This window comes from Syngnathus leptorhynchus, chromosome 2, assembly GCF_054491065.1.
Source record: "Syngnathus leptorhynchus isolate UIUO chromosome 2, UIUO_Slep, whole genome shotgun sequence".
NCBI classification, from domain to species: domain Eukaryota; kingdom Metazoa; phylum Chordata; class Actinopteri; order Syngnathiformes; family Syngnathidae; genus Syngnathus; species Syngnathus leptorhynchus.
Genome location: NC_141196.1, coordinates 14,240,007 through 14,265,464, shown reverse-complemented (window position 1 = coordinate 14,265,464; position 25,458 = coordinate 14,240,007). Strand labels below are relative to the sequence as shown.

Genomic DNA, 25,458 nt, shown 5'->3' with positions numbered 1-25,458 from the left:
AAAAAATTAGCTATATGTCAAAGAATTTGGATTTTTCTGAGCGGTTTTCACAAGTCAATTGAACAGATGGGTCTTTGTACATAACCTTCAATATTTATTGCACAATGTTTATCCTGCACTCAAAGTATTTTGTTCACAACAAAAGCAAACATTTCTCACAATCTCTGACAACTGGTCTGGTAGACATTGGTTACCATGAAACACGTCTCTGCCTTAGCCAATCATAATCGCTTATCTCCCACCCAGTCTCCACTTTGTGTGTGGAGCAGCCAGGGTTGCATCAGGATTAAGCAGTTTAATCAATCAATTCATAGTAAAACACGGCATTTAACGTTCAGTAACGATAACGGCGTTATAACGATGGAAACAGTCATTCGTGTGATTACCACGTTACTGAAAAAATAACGGTGTTACCTAATGCCATTACTTTAAACGCCATTATTTCAAATACTGATTATATTGTACAATAAAAATACAGAAATGATCAAATGGATTCAATAGAAAACACTGCTAAAAGTGGCTGAAAAAGTATTGTTTGTGTGGTGCATTTTCATGCTGAATTCCGTGTGTTTATTTGTATACGTGTGTAACCATCGTGCGTCCAAAGATAAACGTGTTTTGCTCAAGGACCTTTCAGGCGCTGCTGGAACTAATGACACTTCCAATCACAGTGATAGTCATCAGAGAGTGACAACACGCCAAACCACCGTCGGCACACACGCCAAGCCACACATGGCTAATAATTTGTGATTTCCTTCAGAAAACACATGTGCAGTTCAGCCGAGTGCAATCTTTTAAATCAGTCCCCCTACACAATCTGGGTAATCGCTGCAGAAAAAAAAAAAAAATCTTCAACTGAAACCAACAGCATTCTACTTAAATTGCACATTGCCAGGCCTGGTTGTTCCTATGCAAAAACACCCCATTTAAAAGCATAATTTAGCAATACTGGACCACCTACTTGTGGTCTCAAATACTGTTGAAGCAATCTGGGTACCTCTTCTGCTAACAGAGCATAAAGAAGTATATTTCAAAAACTCCGATTTTCATCCAGTCCAATTTAGTATTGCTCACTGTCAAATCTTTTTGGTTTGGACCTGGGTGACACAAAATAATATGACATAATGACACCTACATCTGTTTTTACCATATCTTCTTAATGACACAACAGTTTGAACATATGAGAAGCATGTAATTGCTGATGTCTTAAACAAGTCCCATCGCGATTGATGCTTTTATCTGATGTATCACAAAGGTCAGAAAATGAAGCTCAGCCAAAGCAGGCTCCATGGGTTTGATATTGACGATGAGATAATAGCTGACAGTGGTGAAGATTCCTGAGGCTTTTGTCTGGAATTTGGGAAAGGAAAAATGTGGACATGGGATTTTTTATTTTCTTTTTAAACGTTTGAGGGTGCAGACCACAAACGAACTCAAGAGAGACATCCTCGAAATGTATATCTTGTAAAATATAAACTGACAAGGACAATAAGATTCGGACTGTTCTTTTGTGACCTCATCCAAACCGCAATCCCATTACTGCAATCCACACAAATCGACGGGATGACATCGGACTTGTGTCTGTAGATGTTGCTTTTCAGCACTCCATCAATCCCAGTTTCCGGGAACAGGAATCCAAATTTGAAAGGTACTAGCTGATCCAAGATAGCCATAGAAGATGAAGTCAAGAGTTCCAATCCGTATTTTACTGTCAATAATCTTTTGGTTTTTTTTTGTCGCCAAACATTTAAAAATAATTGCCCATGTCAAATCTATTGTCAGGATAAATGTCTAAAAAATAATGTAATTACAGTAATTTCTTTTTGCTGTAACACAGCAATGAAAGGCATTATTTTTATCCATCTTAACTCACAGCCAATAACAGATCGCCAGTCAATGAAGGGGCACAGATACACAAAACCAAGCACTCACATTCATTCTCATACTGGATGACTTTTGTCAGGACTCTTTCATTGTAATTTCAACCAACTTGTCACTTTGCTTTAAAAATGAAAACAAAACAAATAGCAATGAAAAATAACATTCTGAGTTTGAAATGAGCACAACTTTTTGAAGGTGATCTAAAGTGCAAGTACAGTGACATAAACCTCCCCGAAGGGAGCCGAGTAATTTTAGTCAGCCAAGCGACAGCTGACCACACACGGTGTGCTTAGCCCCAAAAATTACCCAAATCTTAGGGGACATTTAAGTCGATTAGGGATTCTGCATTCGGCAGCACAGCAGATGTAATAACAATGACAGCCAAGTGAGCATAAGGTGAGCCAGCTTCCACATCCGGCCTGCCTTCCATAGCTTTTACAGTGACACTGTATCATGTGAATTCTGAATATATGTGATTTAATTATTTTCCTTTTTGAAACTAAGCATAAATGAATTTAAATAAGCACCCCTGTCTATTAGTAGGGGGTATACGTTTCCTCCTTTTAGTCAAGTGTACTGTGATCCTGAGACGAAGACACGCCTAGGTCAATCCGGTTGGATTTATTTTAAGGCTATTGGCCGAGCAGACCGGTCGCTTGTTTATTTAAAACAGCAAGTCCTGTTGGCTCAAGGTCACCGTGTCCTTCCTAGCTGATGTATGTTTATGTGCGCTGAAGCCAGGAAGTGGATGGCACAGTCACGGCGGGTGTGATGTAGCGATCCGATTCCAGTCGTAGGCTTGTTGGTATGTTTTTGCCCCCGCGGAATTGGGAGGGGATGAAAGGAATGCAAGTAACTCAGGATCTCACTTTAACCTGACACCACCATCGCCGCACCAGCGGGACAACAACGTGCCAAAGCATTCCAACACTTCTCTAAACAGGGCCTTGGCTCTTCTGGTGCAAGACACTCCTCGGCTTTCGTGTTCCCAACAATGATCTACATAATGTGCCACGGCAAACAAGCTCTGCACGGCAATAGACTCTCACCGCTCCTGAGTCCAATTGGATTATTCTGGCTTGTCATTTTAACAAATTAGGGCCATCCCATTAGAAAGCTCAAACAACCGATCAGGATAAGAGCATGACGGATGCTAAACACAAGGGCTGCGTTTTTCATGCAAAGGATAAAATTGACTGATCGTGACTCATCATGGAGACAAATGACTCCACAAATCAACATCCATGATGATGAATGTTTCCCAAATCTTATTTATTGACTGTTTCTAACTGACTGGTATTTCTGAAAGGGGTTTTAGTCACTCAGGTAAGCAAAACACAAACAAATCAAGATCACAATCAACATTTTAAGTCTCACATCCTGCATGTGATAATATTATTAATTTTACTTCAAGTTTCAGGAAAGATAAAGCTGAATCATGCTCTTGTGCATGATGTGTTACAATACTTGAGCTGCGTGAGCTGTTGTCTTTGTCCGTTTTATTGGCGACGTTTTGCAAAAGTCACCATCAAAGGCTAACAATATGAATAGTGGCAAGCCGAAGAAGGGATGACGAAACATACCATTGGGAATGAAACCAACCGCAACATGGAAAGTTGGAAATAGTAGTTAATTTGGTTATTTATTACTCCAAAAATGATTAGTCAATACAAGATTCTACAGATAGATCAAAGGATAAAAATGGAAAACGGCTGACATTCAAAAGGAAAAAAAAAACACGCGTGATGCATCACTCGTCATTTCAATGTTTTAGTTATATTAGAAGCATCAAAATGAATAGTCAACCAATCAAGTATCACATTAAATATTTTAATAACCAAGTCATTGTTTAAAAGCACTGTTTAAGTGAAAATTGGCCAAATCATCGCATTTCAGGTTCTCAGCAGTAATTATTCTTTGATTTCTGTCATTCTTTACGCAAGCAGACCGATTACCTTTTGTTTTAATCTAAATAAGACATTTGTAAACATATGCTTTTGCACTTAAAGGCTAAATAAAATTTGATCCAATGATTCGATGGAAGAATTGATCAAATAAACAAATATTTGATAGCAACATTTTAATATTTTGATACTCCAATAGGACTTAAGAATACTATAAAAGATCTTACCAGTACAGACAGTTTCCAGGTGTCTTCAGAAAAGGTCACACTGGTAAATAGAAATATGTCCTTGTTGGTAACTTTGCCAGAGAAGTTACAGTTATCAGATGCCGATGAGACAACATTGAAAGTGAATGCTAAACTGTGCTATTTTTCTGGGCTTCCATATAGTGCATTGATCCTGGTTATTTCAAATTATGTAGAACAGCAATCCTACTGAAGACAAGCAGTGCAGAAAATGGATGGATGGGTGGATAGATGGCTAAGAGTGAAATCACAACTCGGCGGAAAGGTGCAAATAAAAGTTAAAATGTACATTTTCCAAAACATCAATAAAGCTTCTAGACAGCAAGTTTGACCGAATGGAATGTTGTGAAATTTTAACATTTCAAAAAGTGACCAAAATTGGAGGCTGATGAGGATCCTGGAACAGCTTTTGACTGACTGGAGAAGTTTACTATATTCATTTCAAGGAGGTATTATCAGTCCAAGAAGATCTTCAAGATAGTATATTTTGATTGTCTGTCTGGGGATTTGAATGAAAACTACAAAGTATTTCACATGAAACCATTTGTGTGAGAGTGCCGCAAGACAAGAGTCTAATTGCAAAGGCAGGCGTGGAAAATGTATTAGGCCATTTAGTTTGGCTGTTAGTCGCTATGGAGCATCGCTGCAGGGTCACTGTGCTCACAGTGGGTGGGGGTGGGGGCGCTAATACAGTCTTCAAGGCCACGAGCATACTTCTCACGTTTCTCAATTATCTTTTGCATACACATTTAAAAGAGACAGCAAATGCAGGTCAGTGTGAAAGGGCATTCAGCATTCCCGGCATTCTCGGCAATGATGCCTGGCATCCCAGCCTCCACCACTCAAGCTTTGGCAGAACCTTCTGCAGCGCACACAATCTGCAAAATGCAAGTCGTTGCTTCATTTGCTCCGATTGAGGGGGATTAGCTGGGAGACACATGTGATTCTCATTTGGCCTTTGTGATGACATAGTATTTAAGTAGGAGCGCTCACTTCTCTCCAAAGATACTGATTTATAATGGGAGTTTGTTAGGGAGGTGTCACTCACTCATTTGAGTAACAGGTGGTATAAAAGCTCCAAGTGGGGAGTAAATGAGGGGTCCTACCAGATCCTCCAGCAGGAGCTAAATTATTGGCATGAGGTGTCAAAGGGTCATTGGTGTGCAATGAGACCTTCACTATTTGAAGTCAAATCGAGCTTTGCAACTTCTTTGTTTTCTCAAATGTGTTCCACAGTCCATCTAAAATGCAATCGTTGTACCCTTCAGGCTTGATTTGTACTGCTTTGGAACATAACTTTCTGTTTCCTTGGAATCTAATAGTTACTTTTAAGTGGTGCATTAAGCCGTGTGTGTTGTTCAGTAAACGTCATCACAGTGTTGTGCATTTTATGCAGGCAGCATTGCCATCATTGCACTGTCTTAGGATACTAAATAGGGTGGAATTAGGGTCTTATTAAGAAGATCCATAGTGCATGGTGCAATGATGTGTGCTGCCATTATCCCTGTACAAGTGTCTCAAACTGATTTCCTCTCTCCATCACAATGACTTCTACTGAGTTATACCGATGATATAGTTTCCAATAGTACTGTTTGACTCTTGTACAATGGGCAAATGAAATGGACTTGTAAAGAAAGAGTGAGAGCCAGAGTGAGAGAGAGAGAGAGAAAAACCCTGCAAGCATAGTTGCGTAAAATCTAAGTGCCTACATTGATATTTAAGCATGTGAAGCACTCATGAACAAATTATTTAGCATGGTGTGTTAGTGGTTAGCACCCCTGCCTCACAACCATTCTCTGTGACCCTTGTGCGTGGAGTTTTTCAAGTATCGTGAGGCCCCAGTTTATTGTGTGGGATACAATCCAGACGCATACACACACAACAGGTGAAAAATTGCCATATAATATGAATGTATAATATGAATACATAAAACCCACACTTTTTAAAGACTATACTACCATTGTAATAACATCCCTTTTAGGACACAAAAACAAGACGCTGAAGTGTGCTGAAAATGTTTGTCACTTCTAGTTGAAGATAATTGTAAAATTTTAGTCCACAAAAACCCTGCAAAATTAAACACTGTATATTACAACCCTTTATTTATTTATTTATTTATTTATTTATTTATTTATTTATTTATTTATTTATTTATTTGTTGGTTGGTTTGTTCAAATAATTGGTTAATTATTTTGTAGATTAATCATTAGATTGGATTTAAAACCAACTTTAAGGGGCTACGTTAGGCTCGTTATTCAAAATCAGGACATTATTTCAAATTGACAGTGCAGGAAATGCACACATGCACACACAGTTTGATACAGTCCATGATCCGTTGTCTTCACTTGTACCCCATGCCACGCTACAGCCATGGCATCCATCCACCACACCTGTCGGGAGTCACAACCCCGCTGATCGCTGTCAGGGCGCGCCTCCTCTCTGCTGCTTTCATTTCACACCTCCAGCTGTCCATCATTCCGTCTGTCTGCCTCTCTGCTTATCCTCTTGGTTCACCCATCGAAGCATCTGTTCCTAGCTATCTGTCTCTCGGTCGAGGTGATGATCTTTCTCATCATCTCTGGTCTCTGGACTTGATCATCACAGTATTAAATTGCCCACACACGCGCAGGCATATGCGCCAAAGCCCCGGCTATCCACCACACTTGTGTCTGCTCTCTGACAATGGTGGAGGCACTGAGACATGGGGCACATAATGAAAGCCTAAATTTAATCCTGTTGCGCCCATCCCTCCAGTGAGATACAATAAATAAAAGAATTTGAAGAATTTAGGGTGGAAGCTATATTGAGTCCCATAAGGAAAAAAGAGAAGAAACACTTTTAGGAATTTATGGACTGCAAATTCTTAATGTGAAGGGCAGAGGATGTCAAGTGGAGAAAAAGAGATCATTCTTGAGAGCCTTCAAGGTTAATTTGATGTTAATGAGCAGGTAATGCGACGATAATTCTCTAAGTCTCTTTCACAAACTCACGTGGAAAACCAAACGAGAGGTAAGATTCGTGTACTGGAACACTCATGTAAAAAAGTGCACAGCATCATAATAACTTTAGCACATTTAGAGCAGGGGTCTCCTAGTTCGTTCCACGGGAGACCTATTCTGCCTGTCTTATTTCTTACCCACCACTCCTGATTTAAGTGATTAGCAAGTATTATTAAACTTTGCACAAGCCTGACCATTTGAATTGGATGTGTTGAAATAGGGTAACATAAAACAGGCGGGATAGGGGCTCTTGAAGACCGGACTTGGAGACTGCTGATTGTGACTATTTTTATTTTAGGGTATCACAGATGGTTCTGCCATTTCAATGTGGAGATGGTTCGCACAGAGCCTCGGGTCCTAGAGCATTTCTATTCCTGATATCTTTCCTACTTGTTTTTTTTTGTTGTTTTTTTTTTTTTTGCAACATGAGATTCAATCTTGAATTGCTGGAATATAGTTTAGATCATTTTTGAAAATGAACTTGGAATAAAAGTGGTCTATCTAAAACAGGGACGGGCAACTAGAATTCTGTACGGGTACACAAATGCTCTGTCTGTCTGTCTGTCTGTCTGGCTGTCTGTAAGACTACTTCAGGTCAGTTGATGGTTAACAGAGCATTAAGACGTATACTGTCCTCTTTTTTTATAACGCCATCTCCCTGACACTCGATGGAGTAAATGGCCTGAACATCTGTTGCCGAGGGGAAGAATAGAAACGAGGCAGGAGCTTGCAGAATGGACGGCAACTTGCGAGCGGCACTCTAAAACTGGCAGGCAGGTTTATCAAGTCATGTGCTGCCAACCTAATTATACTATTATGTTGGAGTCCTCAACAACTGCAAACATCTTGACTGAATCACGGCGAGAACAAAGTGGGAGATCCGCTAAATTGGAAATGACTTGGAGGCTTTGGCTGCATCTTGCTCATGTTTGCTCAGTCAAACAGAGGATTTACATCTGACGTTCAAGAGGAAGCGAGGAAAGAAAGAAAAAAAAAAAAACATTCATGATTGGGATTTTTACAATCAATAGATGCCAAACACTAAATACTTTATAGAGAGACCACAGGAGAGAAATAACATGAACATGTATTGTTTTCAGACACTGTGTCCAATTATGTTTATTAGATTTAATACACAAATGACAAATGAAAGGCTGTATTGCATTAACCCTGCTACATCAATCAGGCTTGATGCAGATACTTGAAGAAAGGGAAAGGTGCGGTGGGTCCATAAACTGTGGAGGGGCTTTGAAAACCCCCACCGTTTCATTTTTGGTTTGCTCAACAAAAAAGGAGCTGTAAAGTAGAGAAGCATAAGCTGCTGTCATGTTGAACATGCTCAAAAACTGCGGCATTAGCTCAATTCTCAAATTAAGGGTCAAGTCATCACATTCCGACCTTTGTTGAACATGAGCGTGGAAATGATGACGTGAGTAAAATATCACAATAATGTGAGAATGCTAAACAGAAGATGAGTCTTCTCCGAAATCTTTTGACAGGTTTCTGTAAACTTCTAGCTGACAAAAAAGTTCCTTCATGATATTTCCACTTCAAAGAAACATTTTATGCAAGAGGTTAAGATTTTTGTTCCTCTCAAAATGATCAGGATTTTGATCAGGCTTCAGACTGCAGGATGGAACAGAATTGGACATCTTAAATGCGAATGCACTATGTTGCTGCACCCAGCAGAGATTTACTGACTTTTCTTAGACAATCAAGACAATGAAGTGAAATCTATTACCCAAACATTATGCGATGAATGCATATTAAGTTTCAAAAAGACAGGTTGAGGGATCTTCTGCACGCAGAGCTGAAAAACTGCTCCGGGCACGTTCTTTTGGCCCAAACACATTTCTGTTTTGTTTCTGAAGCAGACTGCTGTGCGAGTCCGCTTCCATATGCAAAGTTAGCGTCGGAACAGCCTGCACATATGGGCTGCACTTGCAGGAAAACAGAGTACACAGAGTACACACATGCCTGTTTGGACCAGAGTGTGTGAAAGTTTTGAATGTGAAAGGGTTCCCCTCTGAAGATGTTTTAATCACCAAGAAGAGGAGAGTCGTTTGCCCCCCGGTGTTTTACCACAAAGCTGCATCGAATTGCACAACTATGACACTGAAGAAGCCAATACCACATGCACAATTATAAGCAGCAAGCGAAAGTTGGCTGCGTGGGTGTCAAAAAATTTCCACACGTTGAGTTGTTTTTTAACTTTGTCCCGAGCCCGAGAGGTTCTATTTGTGCAGGCTTGAAGTGGAGACGGTCACAATCTTTGTGAGTTTGTTGGGCTCAAGCCAGATTTTGTTTCCCTATCATGTCCACGTCTTTCTAGTATATTCAAAGTATATTTGGTATAGTGTGTATGGTCCCATCTTCCATCGTTACCTTGAAAAAGTCATTTAGTTACTTTTCTGATTACTTGACGTTAAAAGTAACTATTATCAATAAGCAGGTTAGGCTCTGCTTTATAGCTAACAGGCTGAGAGTAGCTAACTGGATTCAGCTTCAATTTGAAGGGGATGAAAGACAGCCAAGTCCGGTATCTGTGCCCGGGGTTGGGTCAGGTGCTGGTTTGAGGGGTTTGGACTGGGGCCATGTGTGTGCGTGTTTGCATGCACGAGACTAAGTGACTGATGATTGACAGTGGGCAGGCTTGTAAACAGACCGGCAGGCTGACAGAGAGACACTTCAATACCATTAAAGCAAGGTCATCCGATCTGGTTTTGGTGAAGGGCCATTTGACCTTATTGACCTGTCCTGCTTGGAAGTTCATCGCCCCATAGTCCCCCCCCCAAGCATCTCCTGCTGACATTCCTACAAATGCTTCAAAAACATGCGTGATTCTTTATCTCATTCTTTCTGCATGAATACTAATTGAGCGGAATCCTTGAATATGGTACAGATATAAAAAAAAAAAAAAAAACATGGATTAAGGCATTTTCCCAAACATTCAGGTGGTGACATCATGAAATAAGATCTTGGGAGTCAAGACCAAGGAATAAGAATAGTTTGTCTGAAGGGCTTATCAGATGCCAAAACATTGCCCACCGCACCACAGATTGAATTCAACAGCCCAAAGATGTTATCACATCAGCAATCAATTTATCCTTAATGCTAGCCAGATAAAGTGCAAAAACGCAAAGTTTAAATGCTAAGTGAGCTCTTGAATTACTGGAACGCGTTACATGCCCTGCCACATGGCACACAAGTAATAAAAAGTGAAAAGAGAAGCTTTGACCACGACTCATGTTGTAGCTCATTTAGTGGCCCTCAGGACCCCTTCCTGTAAACGGTACTGTTTTTGTCTCTTAAAAGCTCAAAACCTTTACATTTACATGACCATTATGTTGTGATTGGCTGGTGACCAATCCAGTTTGAAAGTCTCCTCTCAACGCAGGTAACCACAGCCTGGACTACAGAAAAATGAATGGATGTCATGGCTGAGCATTGTGATAAGATTTTACAAAAACAGATTGTCCATATTTTGTTCTTTACCCATTATGTATCTCTTTTTTTTTTTAATAAAACCATTCATCTCAAAATGTCAAATAGGTCCATTTAAATTTTAGATGACGAATACCTTCTAATTTTATACATGCACCAGATATGAAAAAGACCTCAAAGTTCAATTGAAGGCTCATCTTCTCCCTTTAAATGTGAAGAGTGAATTCCAAAGAAAACAATTGAGTGTGAATAGTTATTGTCAATAAGGGCATTACTTTTAACTTCCCAACACCTGGTTTTCCACTTTTCTTTCTCCTCACATAACCCACTTCATTCTTCATCATCACTCGTCCAACTCTTTCCACTGCACATATGACTGGAGAACAGCGCTTGGGTGCTGATGGAGGTTTAGACCCAAGTGGAAAGAGGAGACTGGTGTGAGGTTTCAATACAGCTGGTGTAGCTGTGTGGTGTCGGAAGAGGCGGAACTGGAAAGAGGTGTTTGTGTGTGTGTGTGTGTGGGGGGGGGGGATGCTGGCTTCCTGTTTTGGACACACTAAATGGGACTTATTTAGATTTTAAATCTTAACTCAGGAGAGATTATCCACTTTTGTAAAACAAAAAAAAAAGGTCAAGGGGTTGCAAAGTTACTGGCCAGAGGATCATTAATGGATGGAGGGAATGAGATAAACACTAGTGACGCTCTACGGAAGCCAGCATGCACACTAGTTTTTAAAAATGACCCCAGACTGGCCCAAGTTGAATGCAAGTTATCAGATGATGAAAGTCAGTTTTGTACTAATATTGGAAATAAGTCTGCCATATGTGATTTGCTTCACACAGCAGACTAGTTGCAGATAGGGTTCCGGTTAAGGGAGCCAAAATAGAAGTGAGCTCGCGACAACAGCTGTCTTTGTGTCTCCATTTGAGCAAAGCTAAATATACATGACAATCATTCCAAGACATCACAGGGATCATATTCCTTCCAACTCTTCACTTACACTTCCTGGTTTGGGTTATGAATTTTCACTTTCAAGGGGGGGGCGTGAAGAAAAATCGACATTGAACGGCGCCATCGGGACTTGATATTAAAACAAGGCACGAAAAATAACAAGCAAACCCGCTTTGCTCTATTTTTTGCTTCGTCTTGACCTGCACGGACCTGCGAATGTAAATTCACACAAAAACAGACACGTCCCCGCTGCGGGGCCTGACTTTGAAATGTTAGGCCTACTGTCATGTCTAGGACACGACCCAGGGGAAGAGATGAAAGGCAATCAGTCACTTTGGAGAGGCTTGTATTAATGAACGTGGTCAAAGAGCAGGCACGACATCGCATTAAATGTGAAAGGTTGACCCCACTTTACTGAAGCCCTGCTGAGAGGAGGAGGAAGACTGAGAAGGGAGCAGTAAAATCGGAGACACCGCGGAGGAGGAAAAATGAGGAAGCGCAAATGAGGATATTGTTGGGAAAGTAACAAATAATGGGAGAGAAAAGATGGGTCAATGCACGGGAAAGGAAGGTAGGGGGGGGAAACAGCGCAGTGAGGTCTGGAGGAATTTGAGTAGGCAAAAAAAAAAAAAAAAAGGGGGTCAACTCAGGAAAGCTTCCAGCTGTGCCCCTCCATTCTGATCTTATCAGGCTTTGGTGGATTGGGGAGAGCACGTCGTCCACCTTCACCAAACAGTGCACACGCTTCAGATATGAAGAACAAAAGGCAAAACTAATGCTGCACGTACGGCCGGGTTAACAAAGTTCAACGCTTTGCATGCAAATGAGGTCAAATCAAATAAGCTGATCTCGTCCGGGAATGAACCGGAGTCCCAGACAGATCCATTATCACGTCTGTCTGACTGGATCAACACACATCTCCCGCCGATAAAGCAGCCGGGCATTTAGTGCCAATAAAGTCATCCCCTGTGACATGTGCTTGTTTAAAAGGATCAGGAGGAATCACGTTGGGCAAAATGTGCTCGCTTTGGAGTTCAAGTGAAGCAGACTGTAAAAAGTGGACGTGATGAGAAAATGCTGACATTAGAAGCATTTTGCAAAAAGCCACTTTTAGAATTGTGCTTTTAGCACCTCTATAGCAACCAAACACAAATTGACCATCATTCTCTGTTCATACGTTTGACATAGCTGTAGGTGGCTACTTTATCATCCATGGTGGCGGATGAACAGAAGGGCAAAAAAAAAAAATCCACCAAACTCTAATCAAAAGGGAATACACAATTGAGCCACAAAGTTCAGTCAGAATCCTTTGGGCAACGTTTGCATAATGCTGCAAAAAAAGTGGTGTATATTTGATCAATGTGAAGACAATAGTTGTTCATCTACAAACAATGTCAATTTGATGACTTTAGAGCCTCTCAAGTGTTTACATACTAGCTAAATAATTTGTAGCAGTGGTAGCTGTCTTTCATCCATCCATGTCACGGCTCATTTCCACAAGCAGGAACGGAGAACCTCTGTATACATATAACAATGAAAAACTAAGTGAACGTACACTCACAGTTCATAAAATTAGGTACCCCTCTACCACCTACACTGCACGAGATACAATCAGATTCCAATAATAAGCCGCTCAATTAGAACAGTTACCAATGTGATCCAAACCGTGAACGAAAACATGTCTTGACAACCGACTGTTATGTTCCGCACGCACATAAAAAAAAAAAAAAGTGATGGATGGTTGGTGCAGACAATACATTATATCTGGGATACAATGACACAATTGACACTGTCAGATTGGTATATACTGGACAGTTTGTTCATTATTGTGGTTGTGGATTGCAGGGATGTCGAACTGCACTCGTTCATACTGGGAGTGGCTCAAAGTATGATTCACTGAAAACTACAACCACAATAATAGACCCGGAAAAATACGAGATTTATTAGTTTTGTGGAGACCGCAAGCAGATGGATTCTAAAAGGAATCCACCAAATAAGAGTGAGAAAACAGCACAAGGCTAAAAACAAACAATGGACACCCGGGACACTTGATTATCCATCAAATGACTTGAAGTCAAAAACTGACAAATGGCCCTGAAGAATAAAGGATGCTGCAGTCCAGACATTTTTCCCCACAGAAAATATGAAGCACAGAGAGCTCTACAAATAACAGACCTCAAACTTTTGACTTTTTGAGCAAGAATGGTACGACTGGTCTTAAACAGAAACATATTGCGTACAGTTTATTGATACAAATGATATGCTGCAGCCATAGAAACTTGGATTCAAGACAAGCTCATTCTGTGACCAAATTGTCTTGATTTAAAGTGTATTCATAAATTCTTTACATGAGTGGTTTGTCTTGTGAATAGCAACTTTTTTGGTTTCTGCGAATATATATTCCTATTGCTCAGTTGCATGTGTTATAAATGAATTTCTAGAAAATATTATCCACATTACAGGTTGGCATACATACAGTATGTCACTTTGTAAACCCGAGCTTTGTAATGCCAAACAATGCTATCGTTCCCAAAGTGATCTTAAAGTCGGTGGTGGGGGGTAGAGGAGCCATAGCCAAGAATGTGTTGCAGCTCATTCCCGGTGATAAAACATACTTTAGGGACAAATCGCAATATTACATTTCATTGTAAGGTAAACTTCTTGTATTTCCTATTATAAGAGCCACATTGTATGCAATCAGTTTCCAGGGCTCATCTTTGTCCGTTCCTGTCCTCGCTCCAAATCAGAACCACATGTAAGCGAGAAACCCCACCACATTAACAAGCCCGAAGAGCATCACTGATGTGGTGATGGAATCAGCAGAAAAACAAGTCAAACCATGACACTTGCCACTAAAAACATACACACCGTATTTGTGTACGTGATTATGTGCGTGTATGTTTATGCTCCAACCACAACAACCCTCTTCTTCATCTTCTGATGTGGGCTGTGAACTCTCAATTCACTTGCAGATGAGACACAATTAGCCAGAAATGCTTAACTGGATGACCATTAGATCACTGTAGTGAAGGCTAAATGTCCAACATCAAAACATCCAGATGTGCAAGGAAATGGAAGGACATCTGTGGGGACACATTTGAGGGCAGCCAAAAAAAGATTCTGCCAAATAGACTGTCCACATGTTCATGATATTTCTTCAAAAGACACAGCCAGAAATACTCTCCCGCATCCAAAAACGCTCTCGGCTATCTTTATTATTATTTATTTTTTTACATGAAAATGTATCTATGCAGATACAAAAAAAAGATAGAAGCCAACTGATCAGATGGGCTGTTTCTTGAGAAACCCTGGGACATTCAAACATGAGAATGGACATGAATGAAGCAATTTGACATACAGCAACCAAGTCATCTTAAAAGGTAAAAAATAAAAATAAAACTAATGCGGTATCGATAAAAAGTCTCAACTTGTCTCGTCTCAGAGTGATGCAAGCTTCTATTTCATGCTACTAACATTTTTCACTTGAGTTCTCAATTGCAAAAACCAAAACTGATTCTTGGTAATTATTCTTGATTAACTGCACAAGTACATTTAGTTTTTTTGTGATGCCACCACAGAAAGACATCTGTGATGGTAAAAGAGGAGAAAAAAAATAAACCAGGTTGCAACATAGGGGAACACCTGTTGCTCAATGTGTGGAAAGATGCTCACATCTCAAGCATCTGCCGTTCATACAGAACACAATTTCTAAGTTTTCATATCCCGTATAAAAATGTGATGCCTTCAGCAAATCTTTCTCCATTTTCTTAAGCACTCGCTATATGTATCATCTTAGGGGAACCATAACAATCGACAGCATCAACTGTCAATGTGCTTTCTGTTTGACGAAAAGCCGGCAAATGTATACGGATTTCTTCAATTGAACATGGAATCGTGTGATTTGAGAAAACAAGGAGATGTCTACTCTGTGTCTACTCACTTCTGTTTACAACATATGCCATCTTCATCCTAACTGCAAGCTCAACTTGGAGAATGTTTACACAATGGAAGAATACCGGTCACAATGTGGAAGCATTCAGCAGGCTCGGGACATCCAGATCCCAATTTGGCTGAAATAGACACTCCCCAGGCAAAATATTCGGCACACCTGTACAATGACATCCAATAGGCGAGTTGTATCAAGTACAATTTTCATGGCAAGTTTCTTGTTACAACACTGCAAACTACAACCACAAATATGCTCCTAAACACAAAAAGATTTGGCAATGTTTTGATCCCATTTCTGTACGTTGATTTGTGTCTTACCAAATTCTCAATGGCATTGAAGAAAGCAGTAACAAAAGAAGGAAGAAACATTTGACATTTTGTTACGGGATGACAAATGTCAAAGGAATTTCGATGAAGTTAACTTTCTCCACAGTAGCTATACACACACGAGCACAAACTGGAGAAAACAGAGATCCTGACTCCAACGCGACCTTTCCTGTAAGAAACATCATAATAAATGCTTGGGTGCTACAATACACTTTCAACACACGTCTGTTGATTTTTGTTATTTGTTTGTTTGAACCATAAAGTGCTGAGTTTAGAGCCATGCATAGGTTTAGTTTTTTTTATAATTATGAATGTAGTTATTTACCCATCCATTATTATCTCACAATAGCATGAAGGGATTCAATTTATACCATGATTATGAATTGGAGGCCTCATCGCCTTGCGCAATAGTTACAGCCAAAACATTTGGCCACGATCTATTACGAGGCCTGCCTGTTTTGTTTTGTCCCTTTTATTTTTATTAACAACAGAACAATAAACATGACCAAGTTAACCACCTGCTTTTGTTTTGAAGATGTAAAAATAGCAAGAGAAAACAAACTTCATCATTTGGCAAAGCCTGCATTTCACTGAGTAGGAATCGGAATTTTTGATCCAGCTTTTGAATTGGATCTCCTGAGAATATGCGCTTAATGTTGTGGCTGGTGTGTGTGGAGTCTGCAAATAGTTAGGCAAGAGAGTAACAACTGTCACCACAGGATTTAAGGCATCCGAAGGAGAAAAAAAAAAGTGGTAACAAGAGGTGAGATGTGGAGAGGTCAAAGTCAGAGGGAAAGCAGGCGCACCACACAAACACGGACCCCCCTCGCTGCCCTTCCCACGCACTGGTGTTAACTTGTTGAGAACCATCCTGTTCTCCACTCCCCTTTATGGCAAAACAACATGGAACGGTGACGCTGAGGGCTCGTTCAAAGGTCTCCGCATCATTTTTATGAGGGCTACTTTCATTAAAGAGGTGCCGGCAGAGTGCCGAGCCTGTTGGGCTGAGCGGGGCGAACGGCGGAGCACCGACGTTGGCCACGGGGGAACATCTGGATCACTGACCTTCACACTTGTAGCACACTGGTAGTTCCCAAAGACAAATATCCAGGAATGGAGGAGGGACAGAGGAATGAATGATGACCTGTGCTCCAACTCTCCAACTCTGCACTGCTTATCTGTCTGGTAAATCCGTCTGAAGCCCATAACGCAGTCAAACTCATACGTCCTACATTCTTTTTGCACTCACTAGATTTTAAATAATACGCAAAAGAGCCATATGAAATGTATTTCCCAGTTAGACATTTTTCACAGATGACACAATTTACATCAAAGCCTGTTGGTGTACTTTGCAGGGATGTTGGAGGATTGTCCGCCAGATTATATAGGCTGTATATTTGAAGTTACGAGGCTTGTGTGACCTTACTATGGCATCAAGCAGTGGCGGTGTTGCACATTTATTTTGCTCCTGCATTAAAAGTCTGTCCAGCTTGTCACCTCCCACTTGTGATAATTGAAGACAACTTTCTAATAGTTTCCACATTTACAAATTGTCTGCTCAACACTGCTCGAGGGAGTGTGTCCTTCTTACTTCTTCTCAGGGGCAACATTTTGAGGTACACATAATTTTTTTCCCTTCAGAGTTACAACAGGCGTTTCGACAGCATCAGCTCGCTCCCCCTTCTCGAAGCATTTAAGAGTCCCTGTCCGTCATCATCCATCACCTTTGAGGTCTCGGAGATCCGGAGCACAGACTGATGTTTGCATTACGTGTAAGTGGATTAAATACAGCAACTGAAGCAAAACGAAGTGGAGTGCAGCACTTGGCTGCATTGCAAGTAGTCCAAGCATTGAAATTAGATTTCATAATAGTCAAAAAGAAATTGTATAATCCCAGTTAAAGTCAAACAAAATTCAATCAGGCAACAATTTCACCAGTTATTCAAAGAATGTTTATCAATTGCGGGGGCAAAAAAACGTATAAAACTTCAAGATGTAACGATGAGAGTCATTCTAATTTTTTTCTTATTCTCTTGTCTGCAAATTGATGGCCGAAACAGGAAACCCCTTACTTTTGGGAGTAAACTAAAATCAAGATATTGTCTGTCATAAGCTAAAAATGAAAAGGTGGTTTGTCAATATGACAAGAGATGGACTTGGGCATAAGTTGTTCCGTTTAGAGGACAAGCGATCTAGAAAATGGATGGATGCATGAGCAAACATGCTTTTTTCATATTGATGCATCCAGCAGATGATGTGAAAGTGTCGCAAGCATACTATGACAATACTACAAGTGTGTGCGTGTGCATGTGCGGAGGGGGGGGGGGGGGCGGCGGCTGCTGGGTGCTCAGCCCTTTGCTCCTTTGTGCCTTCCTTGTGGACCCTCGAGGCCCCTGCGCAGGCTGCTAAGCGGCCGGTTTGGGTCCAACTGTTTATTTTTCAAAAAGAAAGAATGTCGGGCCGACTATTAAATGCACAAAGCCAACTTTAATAAGACGGCTGATGAGAGGCCGAGGGGCTTTGGGTTCAGGATATGGTTTGTGTGCATGTGTGTCCATATGAAAACTGTTATTGCTGAAACATATACATTTTGTAATTTAGGAACACATTAGGGTCATACCTGCAACTGCAACTTCATGTTCACAATTACGGTTATGTGCTGCAGATGTTTCCTGGCGACAGCGTGGGTTTTAAGTATGTAACCCTATTATTCACTTCCAGTTAGCAGGTTAGTTAGAATTTGATCGACCCTTGAAAAAATAAAAATAACACACCCGCTGTGTCCTAGCAAACTTCCAGAGACACAGATACCACGGAAAACATCTCCAAGCTAAATAGCCTCAAATCTTCAAGCGGTCCCCTTCGTATTCTGCAAATAAACTGCACACACACTTTGGCAAGTGTTCCTACATCATCATTCAAAATGGAACAAAAAAAATACAAAAAAAACATAAAGATAAGAAAATGCTTCTCATGGCCATGAAAACTGCCGACGCAGCAGCTGAAGCAGTAAAGCGACCTCGTGGGACCCACTTTTACACTGGATTTATTCACGTTCTTCCATACAGAATTTACAACGGCTCTATGCAATGAGATATTTACATATATGCCTAAAGAATTTCGAGGCAAAGGGGCGTGGCTAGTGAATCTTAGCGCTCAGACGTGTTTGGATCACTCAAACTTTGACTTTAACTACAGTATGTATTTATAAGTAATACTGGACGAAACACAATGGAATTATCACTGCAAACAACAACCATATAATATGAAATATTGATGAATCAATGCATTGGTGATAGTGACAATCAAAAGTATTTCTATGTTTTGAATTGCACAATATTAATTAAATGGAGTATAGTGTACAATTGTACAATTTGTTAAAGTACTACCTAGGCCGTGAAGCCTATGCTAATTGATAACGTGATCAAAATCGCAAATCAAAAATTTGCACACATATGATATTTTGTGCATGCAAATTCAAAACAAATTTACTATTTTGGTTTCACTTCACAGCAATCCATTTTTTTTTTGTCCTAATAGTGCCAAATCTGTGATTCTCACACTGCACTTTATTTCTTATTTCATTCAGGTCATCTAAACAGAAGGCTATGAAGGGAAATTGGTAAGAATTTTCGCCAAGTCTGGTGAAACATGAATCAAATCTGACTGTTTCTCAACCAGCCCTTGGTCTGCATTACATAAGACTGCGTCAGTGTACCTAATGTTGTGGCCAGAGAGAATGAATAAAAAAATATAGATATACATATATAATTTATACGGCATGAGAGTCACGGTACAAGCCAGATGTATTCTTTAAGCAGCCAAGTAAAACAAATAAGTGAGAACACCTGATAAAAACTCATTTCCTACATTTACACTTTTCAAATGTCCATTAATGACCCTTAATATGGCCCACATATTCTTCCTGTGGCGTAACGTTGGCTAGCTGGAGGCGAGCTTCCTGCTTGATTTATTATGGCTTTAAAAACAATTGCAGCTCAGGGGGGTTTGTCCACCCCATCCTGGGTTTCAGTCTCCCCCTAAAGCTGACTTTGCTTCACTCTAAACTCCAGGCAGGGGAGCAGGAAGAGCCCCATGCTCCCCTCTGCCTACGAGGTGAGGGCGGACCCACACAGTATGCTCGTGTGCGGCCAATTCAACGCCACACAATCAGGGTGGGAAGGCCAAGCTTGCAGAAAACGCGACAAGAAACTTTATCTTATTTTCTTATGTTGAGTGTCAAGAAACCCCACCATGAACATGCCCTCTCCATTATACAAATACACACAAACATTCTTATCTGGAGGTCTGTGTTGCCATTCAGTGTGTTAATGAGCTCTTATCTGATGGAAATAGATCTGACCACACAGTCGGGGGTCTGACCTCATGCCTCCATGCAGACTTAATTGCATCCAACACTTGGATGCCCTATCCTCACATGGACATTTCACTTATTTGAATGTCCTCCGTTGACAAGAATGAAAATGAGGAATTATTCCATTTATTTGACGTATTTTTCAAATATCAATTTTCATGTGATTGCAGAAACTGCAAGCCTGTATTGGTCAGAATAATTCCATTGTGTGGATGAAGGTCAACTTTCCATAGTTGAATTCAATAAATTGCCTCAAGACAATTTCACGACCAAATCTGGCTGACTGGTGGGCATTGGGGTGTCATCTGAGTGTCGGGACATTTTTTTAACGAAAGGTTTCAACTGAATCTCTCCGAGAGCTAACAGTCAAAACGCAAGTATTAATAGGCACGTCTGCCTGGCATTTAAAATTTGGATGTGTGCCCAAAAGGGGGCAGACTTAATGCCCCCCCCCCCCCCAGCTAAATCAGACCTGTTAAAAGGCTTTTAAAAGCAAATGGCAGCAATGACAATACACTTTAGTCTGCATACAACACTCACATGGTTGTAATTAGCCCAGACTAAGGGCACTGTTGTGTCCATGTGCAAGCAATGAATGTGTGTGTACGTGTGTGCGCGCGCGTGTGCGTGTGCGCGTCCGCGAAGCGAGTGTTAATGGCAAATACACAAGTTTGCAAGCAGCCTTTCCCTTGGTGGGTGCAGGCAGCTTGTTTGTGCAAGTGTCATAATGGCCTGAGAGGTCACAAGATAAATGTTGTACCCCGCTTTCTTATCAAAGTAGTGTCGTGCTATCGCCTGTCTTGCGCCAATAATATAACCGGCATCTTTGAAAGGCAAGCGATGTAGTTGAAATGCCGCCCCCTGTTGGCCGCAGGCTGACGCATGCTGAAAGGTGAGCCCCGTAATGTTGGGAGGGCAAAGTCGTCGTGGCAGAAGTAAATGCCACTCATACTGCATGTGGTGCTGTATCTCTCGCACAAATGCATGCCTTGGGGATGAGCCTCGGGTTTCTGGTGCTAAAGAGAGAGAGAGGAGGCTCTCTTTTTACAGTGAGGTGTTGAAAGAGAAGCCCGGGTCGGTCTCTCAAAGACTTTGCTTCAATTTACGGGATGCACGCAGCAAATGCCCCTTGAAACATTTTCCATTTGCGAGCCTCACAAATAAAAACAACAATAGCCAAACACATAGTTCCTGCCCTATGCAAGCAAACAAGCCAGCACAATCTTCAGAGAAACGCCAACAACCCGCTATTGAGCAATCTAATTGTTGGGACATGAAAACATATCAAGTCCACAGGCACTTTGGCGCACACCGCGGCTAGAGTTTGAACTAAACAAAATACCACTGCTAACAAGCAGAAAATGAATAAAGAAAATTACAATCAAGATGCCAAATTCTTGATTTAAGCAACACCAGCTGAGCAGAAACAAACATCTGAATCCCCCCCCGATGGCACTGGTGTCAAACCCGAGGCCCACAGGCCAAATCAGGGCCTTGATGATATGTGTCCCGGGAGAACTTGAAACAATTGTTCCTTGACTTTCATTTCAAGTCAGCATAAGTACCACCTCCTCGCTTAAGGAATGCATGGCTACCAAGGAAACTCGCTCTCTTGTGTATTTATTCACGGTGGGACCGCTGACAAAACAGCAGGATAAATTCTGAAGTGTTTCAGGCGATATGATCTGCTTAGTGCTCATATTCAGCCAAATGCTTCACAACTCATTGGACAAAGCTTCACAATGACCTGATGAGGAATTTTTCTTTGATTAAGGCAAAAGTAAGGAATATTTTGAAAAGGCCAAGTTATTCACATGAACTGAATTCAACCGGGGAGGTATTTAACTTACTGAAGACAAAACTGAAGGGAAATGCCCCAAGAACAAGCAAGAACGTGAAGGCACTTGCAGGAGAGGCCTGGCAGCACATCACCAGGGATGAAATCCCATAACTGGTGCTGTCTGTTCCAGCCTTCAGGATGTAATTATCTGGAAATGATTTCCTGCCAAGTATCAAAATATAAAAACTAACTAATGACTGTCCCATTACTTATGTTCCCTTCAAATGTGGGAGAAACTGTTGCAATTTCTATATTGTTCACCTGATTTCAGAACATCTTGTTTGGTTCACTTCAAATGCATTGTGGCAGTGTTGAAAAGATGGCAATTGTGTCAATGTTCCAAGATTGATTTAGATGGTTGTATGAGGTCATGCTACGTTTCCACGATGCTCTTAGTAGCCAGTCTCGGCTCCTCGTGTTGTGATTATGGTGTAACTTGTTTTTTTCACATTCTGTCAAGGCTATCTATGGATGAAACAAACACCAGGCAGCATGTTTGTGGCCATGGCAGACTCAAATGAAGTTGCCGGCAGCCATGGCAATCACGATTGAGGTCAAAGTGTAGTAAGCAAGGATGGATGCGAGACAAAATGATTTCCTAAAATTCCTAAAAAATGATTTTAGGGATACAAGTATTTTGTCTAATGACAGCGATATATTTAGGCTCCATACCCGTTCAAGTGCCAGGTTTTTGGTGATCAAAAATAACTCCAAGATAAAATGACTTGTAAGCTGTGATAAACGGGTACAACGCAACATGAAGACATGTTGTATAAATGTTTTACGGTATCAATAAAATCGGATTTTTCTGCAATATCCTTGCTCGGCCAATGGCACAAATATTGAAATAAACACATGCAAAAAGGAAGAACAGGTTAGTCCAAATCAACATTTTATGATGTGCCTACAGTTGTATTTGAGTTAAAAGCATCAGTAGCTTTGGCTGTGAATGGCTCAGCCATCTTGGCAAACAAAACCTCACACTTAAAAACAGAATGTGTTGACAGCAGGCCAGAAATTCCACTTGTGAACACTTTCACCTGTTCTAGTTGTTGCAGAACGGGGAAAAAACAGGGAGCCCGGAGAGAATATTCCCGAAATCTGCAGATAAGCATCTATTTTGATAAGCACACACTCGCAGGAATTAAGAAAGATGCCAACAAACTAATCCTGCCTCTTCAGGTTAAACAATACTTGTATTAAACAATCATGTCAGCATTTCTCAAAATCTTTTCAGCTCAAAAGGTAGGTCCGCCTCACCAGGATTCAAACTGACAAAAATAAATACAGTCTGAAGTCTCTTAGGTCATACAATTTGGAAGAACCCAATTTTTTTTTTTTTTTGCAGAAACCATGCCTTTAAATTGCACAACACAAATGTTTTTCTTGATGCCATGTCCAGAGTAGTTTGGCGACAGTCATTTTACCTTTCAAATACCTTCCCATAATTTTCTTTCATATTCCCTGAGACAACTTGTCACCCATTACCAATTTTCAATCGTTGATTTTCATTATGTCTTATTATTGTTGTCCGACTCAAGATACTTTTGTTTTCTTTCATTAAGTGAGGTGGAACCAACCAACAATTGCGTCCACCGGTGTGTATTGTCTGTAGACATCAAGTCAAGTGCAGTACTGGACATGCAACCACAGCTCAGTTGAATGAAGCTCTTTACATTCAGTTCAGAGGGAAATAAGAGACAGTTACATGATGTGTCTGCTTTTTTTGCATCAGTAAGATGCCAAATGGATCAAGGCGAGCATCTCCCACTGGCAGGAGCATGAGTGTTCGATTACGGCTGTCACAATAAAAGCTTACGGAACATACTTGAAGGCTCCAACACAGAAAAAGAAACACACAGACCAGTGCCAAAAGCATCACTGGCAAATACACAATTGGCTTTGGCGCGCTCACGGATGTAAGAACCTTCAGTTATCCAGTGACTTTTGTGAGGAGAAAGAAAGAGGGACACATTACCTGCAGGACAGGCGCATTCTTGCCCAACATCTCGAGTTGTTCGGATTTTTGGCATCAATACCATGACTTTCTGCAAAATACACCAAATGGAAGAGGAAGTTCTTGTAAGTGGAGTGACACTGACTGACCACTTCAAATAGCACAGCAGCAAAATAGAACTAATATTTAAAAACAGCTCCTCTTTTGCATTTGCTATGATTTTTTGTTATTGTTGCAACGTAAACAAGAAATGATTTTTTCTATTGCTGTTCGTCATTTTAATCCACAAATAATAAACTACATGAAAGAATTACACTTTGTTTTTTGTTCGTTTTACTAGGCCTTGACGATTTATGTACCCCACTTTGAATTTTGTGGAAATGAACCCCAAGCTCTTCTTGTTGTAGAAAAGTTACATTACATATGCAAAAAGGCTTCTTCACATGATGCCTTTATAACTGCTGACATGATCGAGTTGCCATTCAAATTCAAAATATCGTATTTTGCAAACACCCAATATTATATGCCAAGTTTACATTTCAAGTTGATACAAAAAAAGCGTATTGGCCAGATACAAGAACGTTGGAAGCCACATGCACAGGGAATATTGAGCTGAGTTGATCACAGGTTTTTACACACGTTTGTGATCAATGCCAGAGTGTCTGACAACGTTCTAAAGTACCTCTTCCACGAGCTTTCCCACGGTGGCGCTCAACTCTGGAACCAGACTCCCATCCTCGTTGAGGAAACTTCCGTGCCCTGCATGAAAGATGGGGACTCTGTCCAGTTCCATCTTCAGTCTCTGCTCCAACTGGAGAGTCTTGAAACTCATCAGCAGACACACGCTGATGGAGCACAGGGACATGAGAATGCACATGACCACAGGGAGCCCGGGAGACCACCGGTGGACGTCGGATTTAGGTGCACACTGGCACGCAGATGGCTTGCTATCCCCGGCAGAGTCGCTCAAAGAATCCATGCTGAAATCCTCCTACTTTAGAACTTGGAAAAGTTGGAGTGAGTTGGAAAGATGCGTCAAAGCGGTGATACTCCTCAAAAAAGCCTCCGTGGACAATAATCGACGCGTGACACATTCACATCATTCGGCAACGGGCTTTTAAAACTCCGGTATCGGAACCGGAGGTGCAAAAGGGGTTCACGCCGCCAATAGATGCTTGCTTGCGGATCCCAAAAGGGCTGAGGAGGTGCCTCTTAAGGTGGAGCTTGCTGCGTTGCAAGGGTGTCTGTTGAGTGTGCGGTGCAAACGTAGGTGCAACTAGCACTGGAGCACATGCAATTATTTGCCTCATTAAAAGTTGCAAGTCAACTCAAGATAAGACCGCCCCTGAACACGTGGGTCATCGCAGATTGACAGCTGATAGGTAGACAGAAGCGGATTGGCCAGGACCATAACAATGCCTGACTGCTTATTTAAAAATGACAATTTGCACCTCAAAATTCAACTTACATGAGGTTCACTGATAGAGTAGTAGGTGCATTGAAATTTGTAAATTATTTCATTTAATCTTAACGTGATGATCAGGTATGATTAATAACTAATAACTAATAAAAGGATTGCAATCAAA

At 40.9% G+C, this 25,458-nt stretch overlaps 1 protein-coding gene across 1 annotated transcript in view; it reads right to left on the bottom strand.

Moving 5' to 3' along the window:
- Positions 1-25,136, bottom strand: part of col23a1b (collagen type XXIII alpha 1 chain b) — a 93,438-nt gene extending 68,302 nt beyond the window's left edge. The window contains exons 1-2 of the mRNA XM_085906373.1: positions 24,555-25,136; positions 23,894-23,963 (exon numbers count right to left, since the gene is read on the bottom strand). Of these exons, the coding sequence (XP_085762499.1) occupies positions 23,894-23,963; positions 24,555-24,851 (367 nt within the window). The 5' untranslated portion in view covers positions 24,852-25,136. The remainder of the gene's footprint in view (positions 1-23,893; positions 23,964-24,554) is intronic.
- Positions 25,137-25,458: the final 322 nt, after the last annotated feature.